The 20635-nt window shown below is 47.5% G+C and overlaps 1 protein-coding gene across 6 annotated transcripts in view; it reads left to right on the top strand.

The window, feature by feature from the left end:
- FANCA (FA complementation group A) overlaps nt 1-20635 on the top strand; it is a 3206914-nt gene that overhangs the window by 2130331 nt on the left and 1055948 nt on the right. For all 6 annotated transcript variants that reach the window (XM_069646037.1, XM_069646039.1, XM_069646038.1 and 3 more), the window contains one exon: nt 4694-4784. In XM_069646037.1, the coding sequence (XP_069502138.1) occupies nt 4694-4784 (91 nt within the window). The remainder of the gene's footprint in view (nt 1-4693; nt 4785-20635) is intronic.

Here is a 20635-nt window from a genome sequence, read left to right as displayed (position 1 = left end):
CTCGACGCAGGGCTGGACAGCGCACCCTGCTGAGAAAAACGTTTCCGAGATCTGCAACGGCTGGAAAGTATATCTGGGATGAGGAATCCACAAGAGGATCATCTATCGAACAGAACATTACTGTTGGTAAGTAATTTGTTCTGTAATGGTATGCTGATCCTACAGTTCAGCCATTACCGATCCGCGGCGGACCCGCAGGAGAGAAAGTGTGAGGCTTTGACCCCTTTTTATGTGTTATACTATTTGTAATACCTCCCGGGCACGGAAAGCAGGGTAAGATTGGCCCAAGGAACCCACAGAGCTGACTCTATGGAGACAGGAGGGAAGCATATAAGGAACAAGAATAAGACAGGTGTGGGTGGTTCTGGTGAGGTCAGAGGAGGGGAAGGTAGCAGACCAAGAGACCAGAAGGGGAGGAAGGATGATGTAGAGGAGCGTGAAGGAGATGTCTACAAAAAGTGAGGTATTGATTGGTGAAAAAGTGGTACTGAGTTGCAAGCGTACATGTAAGTTGAATGAGTTGGAGAGATAGTAGGAGAATAGGGAGTGATGGAAAGGGTGACTGAGAAGGAATTTTGAAGGAGAAGTAGTGTTGTGGAGGTAAGAGTAGTGGTGTGGAGTAGTGGCTTGGAAGTTGGATTATTAATAGTGATCAGGAGGTGGGAGTTGGTGTAGTGTGCAGAGAGGAGTGTAGTTTTCCAGAGAGTTGTAGAAGGTAAGATCGAAGTGTAGACTACAATGGGGAACATCAGAGGGACAGAAGAGTAAGAACCAGGGAGAGAGATTGTAGGCAGTGGACAGGGTAGGAGGGGGAGAGTAGGAGGAGGAAGGGACAGAGACACAGAGAATAATATCAGAGCTTAGAAGGACAAGAGAGAGTGATGACCAGTGTGTCTGAAAGGCACAACTCTTAAACCACACGCAAGGCTCCCAGTTGTATGGTATTTATGTTTTTAAAGTTTCCATCTGTATTTATTCGAATTTATATTTTTGTCATTTTATCTGTATTCATCCACAATTTATATGGGCTCTGTAAAAAGAAATAATTTACAACCATTGCTTTTCTAAATTAATTCAAATAAAAAATGTAGCACTTTGAGGCTTGTAATGGGAAGCGTATAGAGATGGGTTCTTGCACCTCAACCGTAAAAACAAACCATGGGGGTCATTACAAGGTTGCCGGTCTGGAAACAACGGTGCCAGTAAGCTTGCCGGTACCGTTGTTTCTGGACCGGAAAACTACGAGTTCTGTGAGTGGGTGCCTTTCCGCCCGCAAGGTCTGACCTGGCGGCCGGAAAGGCACCCACTTGCAGACCTTGACGGATGTACTGGCACTGTTGCACATAGTCCAATGGGACTCGAATGGGAATGGGGAGTTTCCCGGCACAGCTGACGCCCGACTCATAATGAGGCACCATGTCTCCCTATGCTGATGTGATAAACCTCGCGCTATCGCTTTAAGCAACGTCAAAGTGAAATAAATCATAATTACTTTTTGCTTCTCTGTAGTGTTACTTTGCACAGCTATTGGCCTGCAAAGCATAATTGACAACCTGAAAAGCTAATAAAGACACATGAATGTCTGCTTTTTTCAATTTTTTACAAATAAATACAGAAAGGAAACAGAGTGATTTATGTCCGTATCTATGGTATCAGGTAATATTATCCCCATACATATGGTCGCTGTATATAATATCGCCGGGAAAAGGTTGTGGCAATATTATATGGGTGACCATATATATAGGGACAGGGGCAAAAAAAAAAGTTTGGGGTTGCGGGGGTGTCCCCCGCATGTTTCATGCAATAATGTCCCCACAAAAAACGATTATTTTCGGGGATATTTTTGCATGGCGAGATTTTTGAGGGAACATTATTACATCGAACCATATTTATGTGTAAAAATCAGTAAAAACTTTAAACTAGGAGCCTTAACAATGTTTTGGAGAACATTTTTGATAGGAGCCCTAGTTTGTTCCCTGAGGAAAGGTAGATGGATAAGGCATTTGCCATTAGGCCATCACCACAAGCTAGATTGTGTTTTAGATAGCATGGGTCACTAGTATCAATCAGGGGTGGAGAGAAGCCTGGGTTAGGGTGGGTGTTAGGGAGAATTCTCATAAATGGCTAATTTCCTTTACCTACTGAGTCCCTCAGCAGCTTTGCTGGATTTCTAGGGTTTATTTTTTTCACCTGGTAAGAGTGTGAGCCTTTTTCCCACTCTTACATGTGTTTTGCTGTGTGTGTTTTTACCAATTGTGTGATCTTGGGCTCTGGAGCCTCACCTATTCCATGGGCATCATTGTGTGTGTGTTACACAGCACCTTCAGTGCACTGACACAGGGTTGTCTTTTAGATTTCCCACTGACTCAATTTTTCTGGGACTGACTACTGTCTCCCAGAAACATGTAAAGTTGCCATTAACTTTATGTAGTCTCTTTAAATCACAGACCCAGTACAACCCATCTTACATGGAGTATTGGAAAGGGTTCATTCTTATCCCTTTTTGTCTGTTTCTCTTGGAGCACTGTTTCGCTCCCTTTTCATCAAGACTTGGCTGGTGGCAGTGGTAACTACCCTATTTTTCATACCGCGGTTTTCTTATATAACCATGATATTGTTTTAGGCTATTTTATTAGCCTCGAACATAAACCCGCTTGACCAAATATGTTTTATTTCGGCTCCGGCTGGGTTTATTCACCATTTCTTTTTTTTAAAGTCTTTCTAGTGTTTTACTCTGCGAGCCAAACCAGGTTTGGTCCCTTTTGTTCGCCGTCTTTTCATGGGCTTCTGCAGAAGCCCTCCTCAAGGCGCCTGAAAGTCTGGGTAGGCAGGATGTGAGGGAGGGGTCTTAGGACCCCTGCTATGGGTTCCCTTGGTAACCCAAGACGCACTCTTGTTTGATTGGCTGGGTGACTGTCCTTGCCAGGACATCCACCCTGCTGTGTGATTGACAGCCAGGCTGTGTGAATGGGGGAAAACTGCATAAAAAGCAGGTCTCTGCGACTGGAAAGGCAGAGTCGCCACTGGAACGAAAGAACCAATGAGGAGCTGATGGAAGAGGACCCCTACAACGACTGAACCCCCCGGTGAAGCCCTGCTGCAGGTCTGAATCTTCAGAATCCAACGACAGAGAAGATCCTCCAGGAAACTTCTTCCCTTGAGCTGGTGGGACCAACCAGTTCACCCAAACTGCAAGCCAGGACCCCTCCTCTGGTCGAATTCGCTGTACAGCGCTACAATGGGCCGGATAGCCAGGAAGGTCGGAGCCTGCTTGGGGTTTAAGGAGCGCACCTTTTATTTGTTGTTTTGCTCTGCTGCTGGTCTCTTCCCTGGGTAGTGCAGGATCCTCCAGTCTTCCTACTTCTTGTCAGTCTGACAGTCGCTTCAGGAACCATGAGCCTGCAGGAACTACCAGGAACGTCCGCCTCATCTACAGCTTCTTCTCCATTTTAAGGTACTGTGCAAATCCAGTTGTTCGTTCCGTTCAACCACAGTGAAAGTGTTTGAAATCTTTCTCCAATCCGAGGGCTTGTCCTTCTCTTCTCTTTGAACTAACGTTTCTGCCAACCAACCTCGTCCGGAACCCGTGGCACAAACTTTACAGCGAACTACCCTGAACCGTGTGATCTTGAGCAAAACACGTTTGACTCATTGACTTTGGCCCTAAGCCTTTTCTACCTGATTCTATCACTGTAGTTCCTCTTGCTCAATTGCCCTCAGTACTTACCAGTTGGTGTGGTTCAATTTCTGTTTACTTTGTCTTTCCCGCCCTTTTAAATTGCTGGAGTGCCATTTTGCTCCCACTTCATTTTGTGAGCTTAACTTGTCTGGAACTTATTGGGAGTGGTGTGGTGTATTAAGAGTGTGATTTTTAAACTGCTTTATGATAGTGAAATGTTATACAACTGAAGAGTAAATAAATCTATATTCTTTTACTTGGAAACCTTGAGTCAGTGTTTGTTTGAATCATAGTAATTGCTGTCCTTTGTGTAACTATTTGATACTGCTCACTTGCTCTTGAGATAAGTCTGGCTGCTTAGCCATCGCTACCACTTTACTGTGTAGTGCGGGCTTGTACCAAAGGTGAATTTGTACTGTCACCTGTAGTCTTAATTGTGTGTGGTGTTCCCAAAGGGTACTGCATATAATTCTGCCTAACAGTGGGATCGCCCATACCTAAGTAAGACAAAGAGGGACGGCCTCTAGACCGATTGGAAATCAAAATTAAAACCATTCAACCTTATCCAAGACTTTGTGATACATTCATGAGTAACTGAAAAGTAGATAGTGTTCCAGATGGCATCAAGAATACACCAAGTACAGCTTTTATATTTCATTATAATGTATGTGCTAAGCAATATAAATATTTTAGAATAACATGGTTTCATTTCTCTATACAGTAAATGATGTACAAGGATTAAATATGTCACTAAAACACCCTGGGAGCAGACCTTTCACACATGGATGGAAATGGGTTGCAGAATATTAGTGGTTTCTGAATGAAATACTGTCGATCCTAGCAAGACAAACATGCATTGTATTGTGGTCTGACCTATTACAACAGAAGCTTTCTATCAGTATATTCCTATGCAATGGACAGTATTATGTTGTGACTGGATAGACTTAAGTGTGTATAAGCTTTCAAGTTGCAGTAGTTATTCCTTGCATGATATTCTATTACGTTTCATTCTAGGTTTGAGCTGAATTCGGGTTCTTCGTTTAGTGGGTCCGTTTTTCCCTTTCACAACCGGACAGGCAGTGCTGACATCTTGTGCAGATTACAGGTAAGCCACATCATAAGGATATTTATAGAAAGGGGCTTTGTGACATCTGTAACAAAAGTCCAATACATCTCTTTTCAGAAACCTGTTCAACTTGATTAACAGTTGCCTGATCTGTTAACAATGTAGCCTGCTTTTGTGTTTACCTAATTTTAATAGTAACATAGTAATGTGCTACTCAAAATACTACTCCAAAATCAAGTTAAGTTAACAAAAAACAAACACTTGGGACGAAAAATTCTTGCATCTACTGCATAGAATGATTGTTAAAAACTCACTAAATAACAGAGTTAATCTTCTCATATTGCAGTTGCAAAGTCATTTTAACGTTCCAAGTGTATGGTTTTACTTAGAAAAAAATCAATTGAATACACATCTTGATCTAAAAACATTTCTAAAGGATACCTTCCTCCTACAGATTTGTCATCCCTTGAAAAATCCTCCATGCACAGATTGGATCCATCACATTTGTTCACAGCCACCAGAGGGCAGGACAAGGATTTGTGCTAACTTTGACACATTGTTATTTGCACCTGAAGTGATATCCTCAGTACACAAGCAGTGCTGCATTTACCTTATGACCTCAGATCGTTTTTTCTTTGCTCGCAGACCATTGTGTTCAGAACATTGTGACGCAGGCTTGGTAATAAGAGTCAGCGACTCATAAATATTTGTTTATAAAATCTTTATTTACTAATGTTCCAGGGTTGGTTGGTGGAATGCCTGCATGGCCCTAACTCTAAGGGGATGGTTCCCTTAACTGATGTTTCTAATGGCCGCCGTCGTCTAATAGTCCAAAACAAACGTCCGTCTGTGTCTAATCCTATGCTTGCCCTCACTCTTTAGAAAAGTGTGGTAGGAAGTCTTTTTTAAAAGGAAAAATAGTGGTTCAACAAGAATGTCAAAACCAAAGTTGGTTTCAAGTGGTGTTCTCACCAGGTGCAATTTGGTCAATGTCACAAAGATATGCTCACTCTACAGGGCTGTTGGAAAGACCTTCTCCACAGGGACCTTAAAGTAAATTCCAATACCTTCAATGTCTGAGTTCCTTGGGGTTCCCTTCCGCAAGCTTCAACTTGTTCACTTTACTTTCTTCAAGGGGGTTCTCAGGGTTCCATTCCCCAAGCTCAGGCCTCCTCCAGCTTTCCAAAACACAAAGCGATATGTATCACCGTTCCTTCTTAATCTCTCAGGGTACCCTTCCTCGAGCTTAGGCCCCTCTAGTTCCAAACACCAATTTATCCGGTCAGGATGCACCATATATATGTCCTTTCTTACATGCCACCAATCTGACCCTCTTGCCCCTCTCTTTGTTTTCGTGTGCTCCTTTCCCTTTGTCGTGCACACTTGCACTGTCCTTTACTCCTTTTGTGTGTTGTGCCTCTTGCACGCTTCTTTTACTTTACCACGCCACCTCTGTGCTTGTTTCTGTCTTTCCGGGGTCACTTGCACCCTTTTCGCATTTTTCTCTCCTTTCGTGCCTCTTGCACCTTTTCCATTTCCCTTTGTGCCTCTTGCACCTTTTCCACAGGCTTCTACCCCCCTTTGCATTCACATTACTCCACTGTGCAATTTTACTTTCTTTATTCTTGCAAACATGCGCGTCTTCCCAGTTTTTGCGCATATACTTTACAATGTTACTTGTATCAATGTCTTTGCCCTCTTTTTGAATTCTTCCTGTTAGCTCCAATTGAACACTCATACAAACGTGGTCCTCTGTTTTGTGCATTTCCAGTGTTACTATGTATTGGCTCTTCACAACCCTGCTCTGCATTGCATTCAGACTCACCGGCTGACTTCTGTGCTTCGGCTCCACAGGGCACTTAGTTCCGATGTGAGGGTCTCACCGCCTGCCCCGCGGACATTCGCATACACAGGTTCTGCGGGGACCACCACACCTCCCGGTTTACCATACGCTGACCCTTCTTGGCTCCCTGGAGACAATGCTCCTTTGCCACGCTTCTGCGCTCTTGTACTGCAATTCCTTAGCGCCACAGCATCCCGGTCTATGACCTTTGGTCCTGGGCAACTCACCATACCTCGGTGTCAGACCACACCTTTTATAGTGAAAAGGCCAGTCAAGTGGAGTCAGGTGTGAATGGTTACATTCAAATGCCTGACCCTGCCTGACTCTAGTAGTGGGACACTGTGAGTTGTTTCTATGATAGGTTACTCTTACTTTCTCCATGTTATTCCTATGGGTAATCTTTACTAGTCTTAGTCGCCTCTTCTCAACTCCCCTTCCCCATTTCCAACAAATACTGAGATGAGAATGAGATTGGAAATACTGCATAAAGGCTGAGGGAGAGTAGGTTAGGGTGTTGTTGGGACTGGGGGAATACCATGTCTCGCCCTTGGGTATCCTCCTCTCAATCCCTTGTGACCCTCCACTCAGGTGATCCTCCCTTGCTTGTCCATCTCCAGGGTCGGGATCCAAAAGCGATGGGCCTTTCCTGGCCACCTAAATGGAAGATCCCCAGGGAGTGGGTAGAGAATACCGTCACTTTACTCCTACGTCCCGTCCCTTTTCCTCCATACTGTATGTGCGTCCCTCGCTAGGGACTGGAAACAGAACCTTTTTCACCCCAAAAATGTATTTTTCCCTTTAAATGTATATGCATATGGGGCACAGCCAAGGGAGCATGCACTCCCCTGACTCCGCCCACCGGTGCCACTCCTCAGTCCTCTTTTCCACGTAGACGGGAGTGGACCGATTACACCAGTGCTCCTGGGTTAGGCCTCCGGCCTTGTAATTCCATGCGCTCTTCCCTGGGATATTCTTTCCCTTTTTTCTTCCATAGGTTATTGTTTAGAGTTTAAGGTACTTTGTCCTCTGGTGCCACTCTCCTCCCTGGCGCATTTCGACGACGGCGGGATTCAGCATGTGTCTGGCCTGCAAGGGTTCCTTCCCCACGTCGGATCCACAAGCGCTGTGCCTCAAGTGCCTTGGTCCAGACCAAGGCTGGGAAGGCTGTTCGGCGTGCGACGCGATCACCCAGTGTTCGTTGAAGAACCGCCTGGCCAGATGGAGGGAGCTGTTCGCAAGATCACTACTGAAGAATCTAAAAGAGTACGTCAGGAGGAAGACCAGGCAACAGGTAGGTGCCCTGTTCTCCACTGCATACCGCAAGGGTGACTCCTTCCCTGGGAAGCATCCAAGCCGGAGGGGGCTTCCAGGTCCTAAGACCAGCAAAGTGGACTGAGGCTCGCAGAGCTACCGGCCATCTGGCTGAGGGGTCCATGGACCCTCCTGGTCCCACTGTTGATGGGCCGCAAAGCTCTAGTACCGGGGATCTCCCCAAGGGGCTCTACTCTGGCACCGATCCCGAGGGAGCGCCTAAACACGTTACCAGCATTACCGGCGCCATGGCTGAGGGCACTCGACCACCCAATTACCTACCTGATATGCAGGGGAGGTCCGAGCCTTTGCAATCCAGCATGCAGGCAGAGACACGTCCTAGTGCAACAGTCGTCACGCAGCAGGCATGTGGCGCAGTACAAGACGAAATGGCCACCCAGCCAGACAAAATGGCGGCGCTTCCAGGGCCTTTCCATTCCAACGCGCAGGCATCAGAGCGCATGTCAAGGTGGGATTGGTCAACACCAGTTACCTGGTCCACCTCACATCCAGCTGCATCTGCTATGGGGCGATTCTCAGACCCCAGCTACGCTAGGCAAGGGGCAGCGAGAGCACAGCAACAGGTACAGGTCCAAGGACCTGCTCTCACGCTGACAGGCCAGGCTCCTTGAGAAGTTTCTCACCCTCATGAGATCACCTCAAATGGGCACTATACTCGTGGGGTGGGGGGAGGGTGGGGTCATCCAAGACAGGCTCCTTCCTGTACCGCCTCAACCTCCTGTCATGGTCCATACCCCAGTACCCATGCTGGCCCAGGTTCCTGCATCCCCTCCCCCTTCTGGTGCATATTGTCACAGCGACTCCGCCCACAGGCCAGCCCCCGCCGCAACCACTGGCACTGCCAGTCAGCACTCCAGAGCTGCCCGCAGCACCCACAGCACTCCACCATCAGCACCTGACCTCCAGGACACAGCGAGGGACGTGGACGACGATGAGGACCAGGACACTTCCTCCTGAGCTAGGGCCTTCCATGAGAGGCCTGCGAGCGTCACTGAATATTTGGGGATACCTCAGCCACAGGTTGAACAACCGGAGGCAGGGGCATTGGCAGAGGTACTGACAATCCGCTCAACCACAAGAATCTGCATCCCTCTGCAGAAGGATGTTGAAGATTTAGCCAAAAAAGGCTTGGTGAAGCCAAATTCCACACAGCCTACTAACAAGCGGTTAGATGCCAAGTATAGACAGGTGGAGGGGCAGCTCTTGTTCTGTCGGTGCACCCTCAGCCACATTCCTCAGTTATATCAGCGGCTTCTTTAAATTCTAAGCCACAAGCCTCCACATTGGCCCCTACATCGGCCCTCTTAGGAAAGGAAGAAAAGCTCCTGGAGGCCTATGGGAAGAAGGTCTATTCCAATGCTATGCTCCACCTGCGGCAGGACAATACAGACTCCATGCTTGCCACGGTGAACCAAAAACCTTGACGCGAGATAGCAGACTTCCAGCACCCAGTCAGGCAAGATTCAAGGCAGATCTGGCAGAGGTGAAGATTGTGGCCCAGGATATCATGGAGTCAACTGTGGCGCACATAGACACTGCAGGCAGGGCTATTTGTGTCGCCACCGACATGAGGAGAACAGGTTGGCTGAAGGCAACCAAGTTTAACCCTGACGTGCAGGAACACATTCCCGACCTGCCATTTGAGGGAGAGGGGGATTGTTTCATTCAACTACGGACGAGGAGCTTGATAAAAAGAAAAAACGCTTCCGGACAGCTAAGTCCCTTTCGATTCTAACCAAGTCTGTGCTCAAGGCTTATGGCCAAAGTCACCCATGCTCTGACAGAAGTCGTACGTTCAGTGGCTTTAGGGGCTTCCAGGAGCACCGGTTGAGGAAGGAATAGGTCGCCCAGCCAGCACTGACGCAAACAGCACAAATCATCGAATAAGGGGTTCTTCCAGTCCCTCTCCCAGGCACCAGCCGCAGAAGGAAAGAAACCGTGACAATGCCACTTGGTGGGCAAATTTCGATACCTCCTCATTTTTCTCCCCCCCACTCCCACAGATTGGGATGGCAACTCTTCTGGTGTAGATATGCTTGCTCATGGTGAGTCAGGCGGTGGAGGATGTTCCAGCCTCACAGCGAGGCATGCGCTTCTATTCCCGTATCTTTGCCATACAGAAAAAGAACCAGGCTGGCCTGAGAGTTGTAGTAGACCTTTCATCCTTGAACCTTACCTTACCCCTTGAAAAGTTCAAGATGGTTACGCCAACAATCATTGCAGAGACACTGTGCGGGGGAGACTGGATGTGATCCCTGGATCCGAAAGATGCTTACTTGCATGTCCCGATTTGGGAGTCCCATCGCTCCTTCCTTCGGTTCAGGATCATGGGCTTTCATTTCCAATACAACGTCCTACCATTGGGCCTTAATTCGGCCTGAGGGTTTTTACAAGGTCAATGAATGCTCTAGCAGCCTTGCTCAGAGCAGAGGGCCACCTGTCATCAACATCAACGAATGGCTCGTACGAGTGCAGTCGCCCGAGGGAGTCCAGCGCACAGCTTCGACACTCATGCACATGCTATACGATTTGGGGTTCGCTATCAACCTCAAGAAGTCACAGTTTCTCCCCACGCAGTCCTTAACATTTTTGGGACTGATATGGGATAGATGGGTGGAGAGAATCTTCCCCTCAGAGGACAAGATCATGGCAATCACGAGGGCCACAGGCCATTTTCTCAGCAGACCTTTCACCTTGGCATGGTGGTACCATCACCTGCTCACAATAATGGCACCCTGCCGCCCACAAGACTCAAAATGACAAGGCTGTAGCTACATTTCTCAGCCTCTTAGAATCAGGAAACAGGCTCCCAAGCGGCTTTTCGTCAGCATACCACAGCACCTTCACCAGAACCTTTCGTGGTGGAGTGTAGAGGCCAAACTGTTAGTGGACAGGCAATTCAGGCAGCCTCTACAGGAGATCACCATTACCACAGACTCGTCCCTAGAGGGTTGGGGGACTACCATGGGCAACCACAGTGTCCACAGAGTCTGGTTGAGGCAGGAACGACTGGAACACATCAACCGGCTCAAGATGATGGCCATCTGGCTTGCTCTCAAAGCTTTCCTCCCCATTGTCAACAACAAGTCAGTGTGCATTCAGACAGACAGCTCCACATGCATGTATTACATCAACAAGCAGGGTGGTACCAGGTCTCCTCTGCTCTGCAGGCTGTCCATCGACATATGGGAGTGGGCACTGTCGAACAACATTCACTTGTCAGCAGTCCACCTTCTGGGGGAATCCAACTTGCAGGCGGACAGACTCAGCAGACTGTGGGTCGACAACTACGAGTGGCAGTTGAACGAGGTGGTCCTGAGGGGGATCTTCATCAGGTGGGGCCACCCTCAGGTAGAACTATTTGCCACCCGAGCAACAGGAGATGCCACAAGTTTTCATCCTGGATGGGACAGGACAGAGGGTCCCTAGGGGATGCGCTGCAGATTCAGCGGAACGGCATGTGGGCATAAGCTCCTAACCCACTGCGTTGATTCAGAGGGTCATCTGCAAGGTCAGGGAGTGTCAGAGGCTTTGGGTCATATTGATAGCGCCTTGGTGGCCAGCCAGACCTTGGTTCTCAGAACTCCTCCAACTGTCGGACCAGCCTCTGGTCCCCCTTCCATTGGGACCAGCCCCCCTACTATCCCAACAGGGATGTACAGTGGTTCACCCCGCTCCGCAGATGTTAGCCCTAGCAGCATGGTTCCTGAACAGGTAACCCTACAAAATCTGCACTTGTCTCGGGACAACTTAGCTATCATTCAAGGGGCAAGAAGCAACTCCACAAGGAGCCAGTACAGAAGCAGTTGGACAAGGTTCTGCAACTGGACCAAGGCATACAAGATAGATCCTCTGGTATGCACACTAGACAATGTGTGTCTTTCTCTGTACATTTTCATAATTCCGGCGTGCAGGTAGACAGACACCTGTTGTACTGATCTGGCGGCCAGAGGTGCTTACAGAACTCCGGAGACATCTTCTCAGCCTCCAACCCGGTGGTCAAGAAGCATTTGGCTGGCCTGACCAGATTGTATCCCACAATCAAGCGCCCACACCTGGTCTGGGACCTTAACGTGATACTGGGTGCGCTGGCCCACAAGCTTTTCAAACCCATGGCATCAGCGAATATCAGGCTGGTTACTATAAAGACTGCTCTACTGGTTGGCCTTACTTCAGCGCGCAGGAACAGTGAGATGCAGGCGCTAGTGGAATCAGAGCCGTATACCACATTTCACCGGGTCAAGGTAGTGCTAAGGACTCACCCTTCGTTTCTCCCAAAGGTTGTGTCATATTTTCACCTCAATGAGGAGATAGTACTGCCGACATTCTTTGCAAATTCACAGGACGTGGCACAGAAGGTGTTGCACTGTCTGGATGTCAGGCATGCTCTAAAATTTTACCTTTACAGGACGAAAAGCTAACGTAAATCGGATGCCTTGTTCATCACTTTTGGCCGGCCAAAACCAGGCTGTCAAGCATCCAAGGCTTCTATAGCTGAGGGCAGCACAGGTCTCTGCCAGCAAACATGCACACCAGCACTATCAGAGCAAAGATCACGGCTCTGGCCTTCCAAAGGAACGTTCCATGGTAGACGATCAGCAAGGCGCCTACTTGGGCTTCCCCATTGGCTTTTTGCAAACACTAATGCTTGGATACCAGCATCAGATCAGACTCAGCATTTGGCCAGGCGGTCTTGAAGAACTTGTTTTCTTAGAGAGGCAACTCTCCTCCCCAGGGCTGCATTCAGTTATAATTACTCATACGTCCAGTCCCTTTCCTACATACTGTATGGGCAATTACATTACTCACTGTAGTGACTAATGTACTCCTAGTCCATAGCCCCCTTTCCTCCATGCGTCCCACCATCCTCCCCCTTAATAAAACTGTGTCATTAAGCAATTGTAATATTGTCGACGTGTCAAAGGGGACTGAGGAGTGGCGCCAGTGGGCGGAGTCAGGGGACTGATGAAAAAGGTTCTGTTTACCATCCCTAGCGAGGGACGCCCAAACAGTAGGGAGGAAAGGGGACTATGGACTAGGAGTATGTTAGTCACTACGGTGAGTTACAAATAATTTCTCACAACATGCACTCTGTTTTTATGTTGTTTTTTCATTATGTCTAACTTCCCACCTGTAATATCTTAGAATAGTAACCATCTAGGGAAGGCATCCAGCGAACTGCAAGTCTGATCCACATCTGCGCTGTGTCTGGTGGCTTCATCTGGATCTGAAAACAGAGGACTGAACATCTTCCTAGTTAATGCACCCTAATCTAGTCAGAGAACATGTCAACAAGTAGTCTCTGTATACCCTTACGTCCATTACTCGTGGGTCTTGCCCCAGGAATGGTACACAAACAGAGCTTGATTCAGAGTTTCCAAGAAATAAATATTTAAAGAACGAGGGGCGCTTGAGCACTGGAATACGCGCCATGTACCTCCCTACACAAGCAATTTTTGTGGCGCTGCTGAATGCCCGTTCTTTTCTTTTGGGACGTCCTGGCCTATGCTCTGGATTAAAGGTTTTAAGGAGTGGTGGTCCTGTGTGTTGTTGAGGTGTTCAGTCCCCACTCACAATTGGGAGCTATGTTTCTATTGCAACACACATTTGGTGTTCATCACTGCACCGACTGAAGAGGTGGAAGGAAGTTTTCATTCTGGTTCCTCCGCAAAACGTCAAGGAGTTTGTAGAGAGCAAGGTGTGATGGGTCCTCTGCCTGGTTCTGTGGACCAGCAAGGCGTGGACCTGGGGCTGGGTACTACTCTGAGTCAGTGGATTTTAGGTCCCTGAATGGAACAAGGATGGGATGCCCCAGTCACCCCAGCTTGGTCTTCATCACAAGGCAGGGTACAATCATAGTGCCACGCTTCAGGTCAGCCCTGGGAGGCTAGACCTCCCCCACTCCTCTGACCTGCTAGAGCAGCCCAGACCTGACAGCGCTTCCCATACCCAAACCCCTTGTGCGTGAGTAGAAAATACACCCTCCCCAATTCAAAGCTATCCTTAGAAGATCCAAACTCAAAACATGCTCTCCCTATAAGGATAAAGAAGGTTTACTCTGTACTTGTGAATGGTAGCAGGTGTTTAGATAATATTACTAGCCCCATTGAAGAACTCATCTCTGAGAGTTTTTGGGAAGTGCAGTGAAATCCACTGAACAGCTGATAGGATGTAGCAAGTGTGTTAAGTCAGATATAGTAAACGTCAGAGAACATGTTTTAACCAATTGTTTTATTCAAAGAATAAAGAAAACCTCCTCTAAACTCTACCTCTGCGATGGAGTCCCTACTCTATAAAACAACGGGTGCTTGTGAGAACGTCTTACAAATGAACTCCGCCCTCCCTCAAAAACCTATGCTATTATACCATCTATCCTACCACTATGAAAAGAAAGAAAGACTATGTTAGCTTTATCTTGGAATGGAGTTACTCTTCTCCTGGGGTAAATCATTAGTGGCTGTTTTTTCTGACCAACCTACCAAAGAGTTCAGTCTTTTCCAGCTCTTGGTCTGATAGTTGCAACAAATTCACAAAAATGTCTCTAAGCTCCTTTTAACGAAACAACAGCCTTATGGGCCAGTGCTTGAGCGTATGGCATGATTTTTGCTTCATTTAAGCAAAATGTCCATACCAGAAAAATCTGGGGTAGACTTCTTAGTGGGAGTTAGAGAGGCAGAGAAATCGGAATGCACCTCCCGGGAGGATGGTAGCGAGAAGAAGAGGTAAAATAAACACCACCATCAAGCAAGGAGCGAGTCTTCCTTTTCCAATACTCACTCTTCCTCTCACAAGAAACACAAGCGCATGCGAGACACCACACCGAAATTGAGAAAGATGCTAGGAAGGTATATGTAAGACCAGCTTTCCCCAGCTCCATTTCTGCCCTGGATGAATGGGAGACCTTTGGACATGTCACGTTAAAGGAGTTGGACTAGCTGCAGCCTTTTCTCAGACCATGCTGGTTAATGCTGGGTACATGATGCCATTGGAGCCACACCAAAATAATTGTATGTAGTGTATGCCAAAATAGAATGATGGTGTCATGTACTGAAGTCCGAACAGGGGTGCTCATATTCAAAGATTCGCCATTATCTTTGATACTGATGATTACAACAATTACATGCCTTTTTCCTTTAATATGGGTTCTTCGCAAAGAGAGTCTGAGCTTCCCGAAGAGTTTTAATTAGACTAGCACTCTGAAGAGGCGCAGCTTCAGTTACAAAAAAAGACCTTAGGGAGGCCAATGTTTGATACATACAAATAATCACTCCAAAGACAGTAAATGTGCTTGATTTATTTCATGACTAGTTGAAATGTGTTATAGAATATTTTTGAAAGTCATTGCTTATTCATTTTCTAATGAATTATAAACTTTAATCAGTCAAGTGTTGGATACATCCCTTAACTCGGAATTGACATTGCACCTATCCATATTGTGTGCCCAGGCTTCAGCTCCTTTCAAACTCGCTTATATAATGCCAATGGATTGGTTGCACCCGCCGAAGAAGTTAGGACTCGTGGAATTACTGACATAGGGAAACTGAAAACAATCAATCTCCGTTGTTTGCGTTGACCGACACATTTAAATTAATATGGAGTAGACCTGCATCTTGTTCTATTGTAACTTGTGCAGAAACATTGAGTAGGTTCATCTGACCCGCGTTTCCTTTTTGGCACATCTGACACCAGAAAGTTTGTAAAGTGCAAGCAGCAACATCATGATCCAGGATAAAAGTGTTCCCATTGATTCCTCCTGCCAGGGAATCAAAAACACGGGATGCGTGGGGTAGGAGAGTATTTGTAGCAGGAAGCTCAGCGCTCTGTACAGTGAATGCATCGTACACATGCTCAAGGTACACCCATTCCTTAATGAAGGCTGTAGATGCTACTGGAAACAATCTTGCCACAGGTAATCAAGGGTCTTTCAAACAATCATGAATGGTAAGAACATTGTGAGTCCCATGCTGCAGACATGCCTCAATGCTTTTATTTTGTATTTGTTTATTTCTATTGCACCATAGCCCGCAGGCATCAGAGCGCTTAACAGACAACATAAAAGTAACAGGAAGTAGGTTTAGCTAATCTACTCGAACAGGATTGTTTTAAAACTATTTCGGAAAGTACTGTAACTTTCCTCTGAACGCATGGATGTAAGAAGTTTATTCCAGGTAATTGCTGCTCTGAGAGGATAGGATCTGCCTTTCCCTCAAGCTTGTTTGGCGTGTGGTATGACAAAAAGATGCACAGGACTTGAGGTCAGGGTCCTGCTTGGGGAATATTTTGTCAACGTTCGCTTTAAATAGTCTTGTGCCTATCCGTATAGACACTTGTGAGCCATAGCTAGTGTCTTAAATTGGATCCGTTTGGGGGCGAGGTGATTATCCACCGCATTCATAGACAAGAGCAGCACATTTTACTGTAGTTTTCCCGACCTAGCTACTGCACATGCCATCTGATGGCATAGAACTTTTCGGAATCAAAACAGATGGAAGTCTAGAAAAGTTTAAAACATTAAGGCAAACTGCTGGATAAAAAGAAGTGTACTGAGAGGCCAAAAGATTTATCAAAGTGTGCTCCTTGGACAAACTCCTCCCCTTGGAAAGGGTATCCTTTGTCTGCTGGGTTTGCCTCTGCTGAGAAAAACGTATTCGATACTTTAAGGGTAGAGATTGCAGACTTGGGCCTGAAGGAGTGTCCCTGCTTTCAGGACCCATCGCTACAAAATCGCCCTAGTTTATTAAAGTTACTCACTGTAGTGACTAGAGTACTCATAGTTCATAGTCCCCTTTCCTCCATACCTTCCACAAGTCTTCCCCCACTATTATGCCAAGGGCTAATTACTCATACGTCCCGTCCCCTTTACTCCATCCGTGTGGGTGATTCCACCAAACAAGAACATAGGGTGGAGTTTTGACAACCTGCCTCATATCTAGGATGAAGCGAAAAGGTTCTTCAGAACCACCTGACCAAACTCTACATCGCGCCTGGTGCTGGTGTCCAGTGAGTAGTGCCTACAGAAGGCCGACGGAGTACCCTAGTAGCCGCCTTGCTGATGACATCCCAAGAAGCATGTCTGAAACGCGATGGCTGTAGCATTAGCTCTGACCGAAAGGGCATGAATCCCCTGAGGAACAGGTTTGTCCATGGCCATGTACGCCTCCAAAATGGCCTGAATCATGCAACGGGTGAGGGAAGCCTGAGAACTGGGGGAGGAGCCACAGATGGTCGCAAACAATGCCTCAGAAATCCTGAAGGATTTTGTCTGTGAGAGAACCATCTTGAGGTCCAAGGAATGGAAGGCCCTCTCTGCCGCCTACTGTGGGTTTGTGAAGAACACCGGCAGGTAGATCTCCTGATTCCATTGGAACGGAGAGACCACCTTGGGCAAGAAGTTTGGGTGAGTACGCAAGATGACCTTGTATGAACGTGGTGAAGGACTTGCACAAAGACTGTTTGCAGAGGTGAGAGCCAATAATAAAACAGTTTTTAACGCACCAAGCGGATGTCCATAGAGGCCATTGGCTCCAAAGGCTTGCGTTGCAAAACTGCAAGAACCACATTGCGGTCCCACTCTGGATGTGGCCTGTGCACCAGAGGAAAAAGCCTGGACAACCCCTTCGGGTGACCCCGCCCTCACCAACCATTCGTCCATATAAGGGTATAGATGAGAGCTTTCCAAGCGGAGAAGGTTCCCACTGCATTCATCAACTTCGTGAAAACACAAGGGGCCGAGTTCAGGCCGAAGGGCAGCACTCTGTACTGGAAGTGGTACAACATTATCGTGAACCGCAGAAACTTCCAATGAGGTTGATATATGGGTACATGCAGGTATGCATCCTTGAGGTCCAGTGAACACCTCCAGTCCCCTGCACACAGAGACTCAGCTATGTGTGCGGGAGTAATCATCTTGAAGCGTTTCAGTGGTAAACACAGATTTAGAAATTATAGGTACAGTACTACACTCTGGCCAGCCCGGTGGTTCCTGGGTGCTGCAAAACCCCTGGAATAGTAACAGAACTGGTTCCTCTTGCAGACAGGGGCTTCGATCACTTGCATCAACAATAGCGAATGGACCTCCCGTAGAAGAGCCGGGGACCCGATCTGATGAAGAGGAGGAAAGGATGTGTAAGGAACTCATGGTGGCAACAGTAAAGACAGACACAAGGGATCACAGTTCAAGGGTATTTATTAAACTGTATAAATGGGTGAGCAAAACGCCTGATCTAAACTTAAAACTAAGATGGGAGCAAGCTAAGACCAACAAATAATAAGGCAGTCCTAGGGCGTCTTGTAAAATAAAAAGGGCATATACAAAAAACACTATTGCCAAACCTTACAATTAAGTTACAAAATAATGTGGGATAATGGTCCCAAGAAAAAAAAGAAGTGTTCACCAAATGGTATGTAAGGATGGTATGGCTGGGGTCTCCCTTCCCCACGTTTTATGCACGGGACAAGGCAGGACTGTTGAGCACAGCACACTCCTGCGCCTCAACAGCACATGGTTACAGTTCCTTTCAACGATGCCAGGACCTTCTGGCCCAAGTCTCTTTTCAATAAAGGTCTCTTGCCTTAGAAGGCCTGCTGGGCCATAAACAATAGACAGCCAAAAGTTCCTTTAAAATCTTTCACATTGGGCGATTGCTCTTTGCCCCTTGGATCTCCCTCAGCCGGGCTCTGATCCTTCTTGCAAAGTTTGCCTCTATCCATCGGGTTGACTACAGCCTTTCACTCGGGACGTAACGTTCAAAGTTCACAATCTCAGCAGAAAGCAGGGGTTCCCTTCTCCAAGCTTTCTGTGACTTTGCCTGGCCCTTGTGTTGGGACATGTCAGGTAAACGGCTCTGGTGTTAGTCTGTTGTCTTTCACAGTGTAGGAAAGTGTGCGTATCGGAAAAGGGTAGGGGGCGGGTAGAACTTTAGAAGGAAGGGGGTTCTGTGTCTTGCCCATCAGTGTCCCACTTCCACGGCCCGAAGACCCCCCCATCCAGGTGATCCTTCCCCACTGGTCCACCTCCAGCAACTGGATCCAATAGCAATGGCTGTGTCCTGGCCACCTGGATGACATGTCTCCAGGGACTAGCGGGTGAGACACCTTCAGGTTTCTCACAGATGGTTTAGGCAAAGGAAAAGGAAGAATGAAGCACGTGGAGACTACATCTAGGATTCACGGGTTGCTGAAAAGACTCTTCCAGGTATCCTGGAACAGTGTCAAATGGCCTCCACAGGCGAGCTGTGTTCCCCGACCTTGACATCACTGCTTCTTGGTGTCAGATGCGGGGGCAGAGGAGGGGAGTAGAAAAACAGTGCAACATCCTCTGCTGCTTCCACCTGTACCTGTCAGGCCTCCGTGTACCGCAGTCTCGGAACCCCTTGAAGCCAGTGAAAGCACACGGTTTGAACTCGGTCCTACCCTGGGATTGAGGGAAGCATTTCTGACCAGCTTTTGTCAGGATGACCGATTTGGCGGTTTGAGTGGAGATTTTCTTCTTCGTTAATTTGTCAAAATTGGACGAAAGAAAAAGGTCCATGCCCTAAAAGGGCAGATCCAGGATTCACACCTGCACATCAGATGAAAACTTTGTGGCGGCATGCATCTATGACGTCCTTCTCATCTCGACCCCCAAGGCACAGCCCTCTGCTGGCTGTATCAATGTGGGCGACCAAAGATTACATGAGGTCCTGCGCAATTTTCCCGAAGGGAGGTCTGAAAAAAATTCCCAGAGCTCCCGCCACAGCTTCTGATTAGCCGCAGCCAAGATTGAAGACGCGTTTGCCTGACGGAGATGCAGCCCTGAGATGGAGTAACAGCACTTTCACAAGGACTCAAGGACCTTGTTCTCCTTGGAGAGGCAACTGGGGGCGGCTCACGTGGAGGATGAGGACAAAGACGATGGTTTAGAACACAACAAGGTTGCAGCCACCACAGAGGAATGGGGCTGCGGGTGGGAAGCCAGGATACATACCTCGTGAAGCCTCCTGCGGTCGACATGCACAGGGGGAGGAGAGGCACCGAAGGAAGTGAAATAAGAATTGACAAAACCAAACGGCGAGCAAGCAGAAAGCTTAAAAAGTATCTGCGCTGGCTGCCAGGTCTGACACCGTCAGTGTGGAAAAAGGAACTGAGGTGAGGCGCCAGAGGGCGAGGCCTCGGCGTGGCATTTCCATGCCTAATGCTGCGCGCTATACTAAATTTAAAGGGGAAGTTACATTTTTCACTGCCAAAGGTTCCGGTACCATCCCCATGTTGGGGGACGCCCACAAGGATGGGGGTAAGGAGATGGCACGTGTGAATATTTTCTATTGTACAGTCATCATGTGTCTCCTGTGAGGGGCAGGAATTTGCACAGCAATGAGGCATCTCAGAAAATAACTATGCATACATGGGTCCTACAGATTGTGGGCCAGGAATACTGCTTCCCCTTCTTGTCGGTACCCTCCCGAAACTGCAGTACTTTGTCTGGACCCTCCCCAAACCCTTGTACTTTGTGCTTGCTTCCTCCAAAACAGATCCTGCTACCAAACATTTCTCAGCTACTGCTGAAGGGGGTGATGGAGCTTGTTCCACCAGAGTAAGTTGGAAAAGGTGGGTATTCCCATTACTTCCTCGTATCACAGACAGACTGGGAGTCAGACCCATTCCAGACTTAAGGCAGCTCTGAAAAGAGAAAATGGTTACCCTGTGCCTGATCCTCCAGACTTTGGAGCTGCATGAC

This window comes from Ambystoma mexicanum, chromosome 2p (genome assembly GCF_040938575.1).
Source record: "Ambystoma mexicanum isolate Mex_15411 chromosome 2p, UKY_AmexF1_1, whole genome shotgun sequence".
NCBI classification, from domain to species: domain Eukaryota; kingdom Metazoa; phylum Chordata; class Amphibia; order Caudata; family Ambystomatidae; genus Ambystoma; species Ambystoma mexicanum.
The sequence above is the reverse complement of the archived record's forward strand: the minus strand, read 5'-3'. Positions and strand labels throughout refer to the sequence as shown.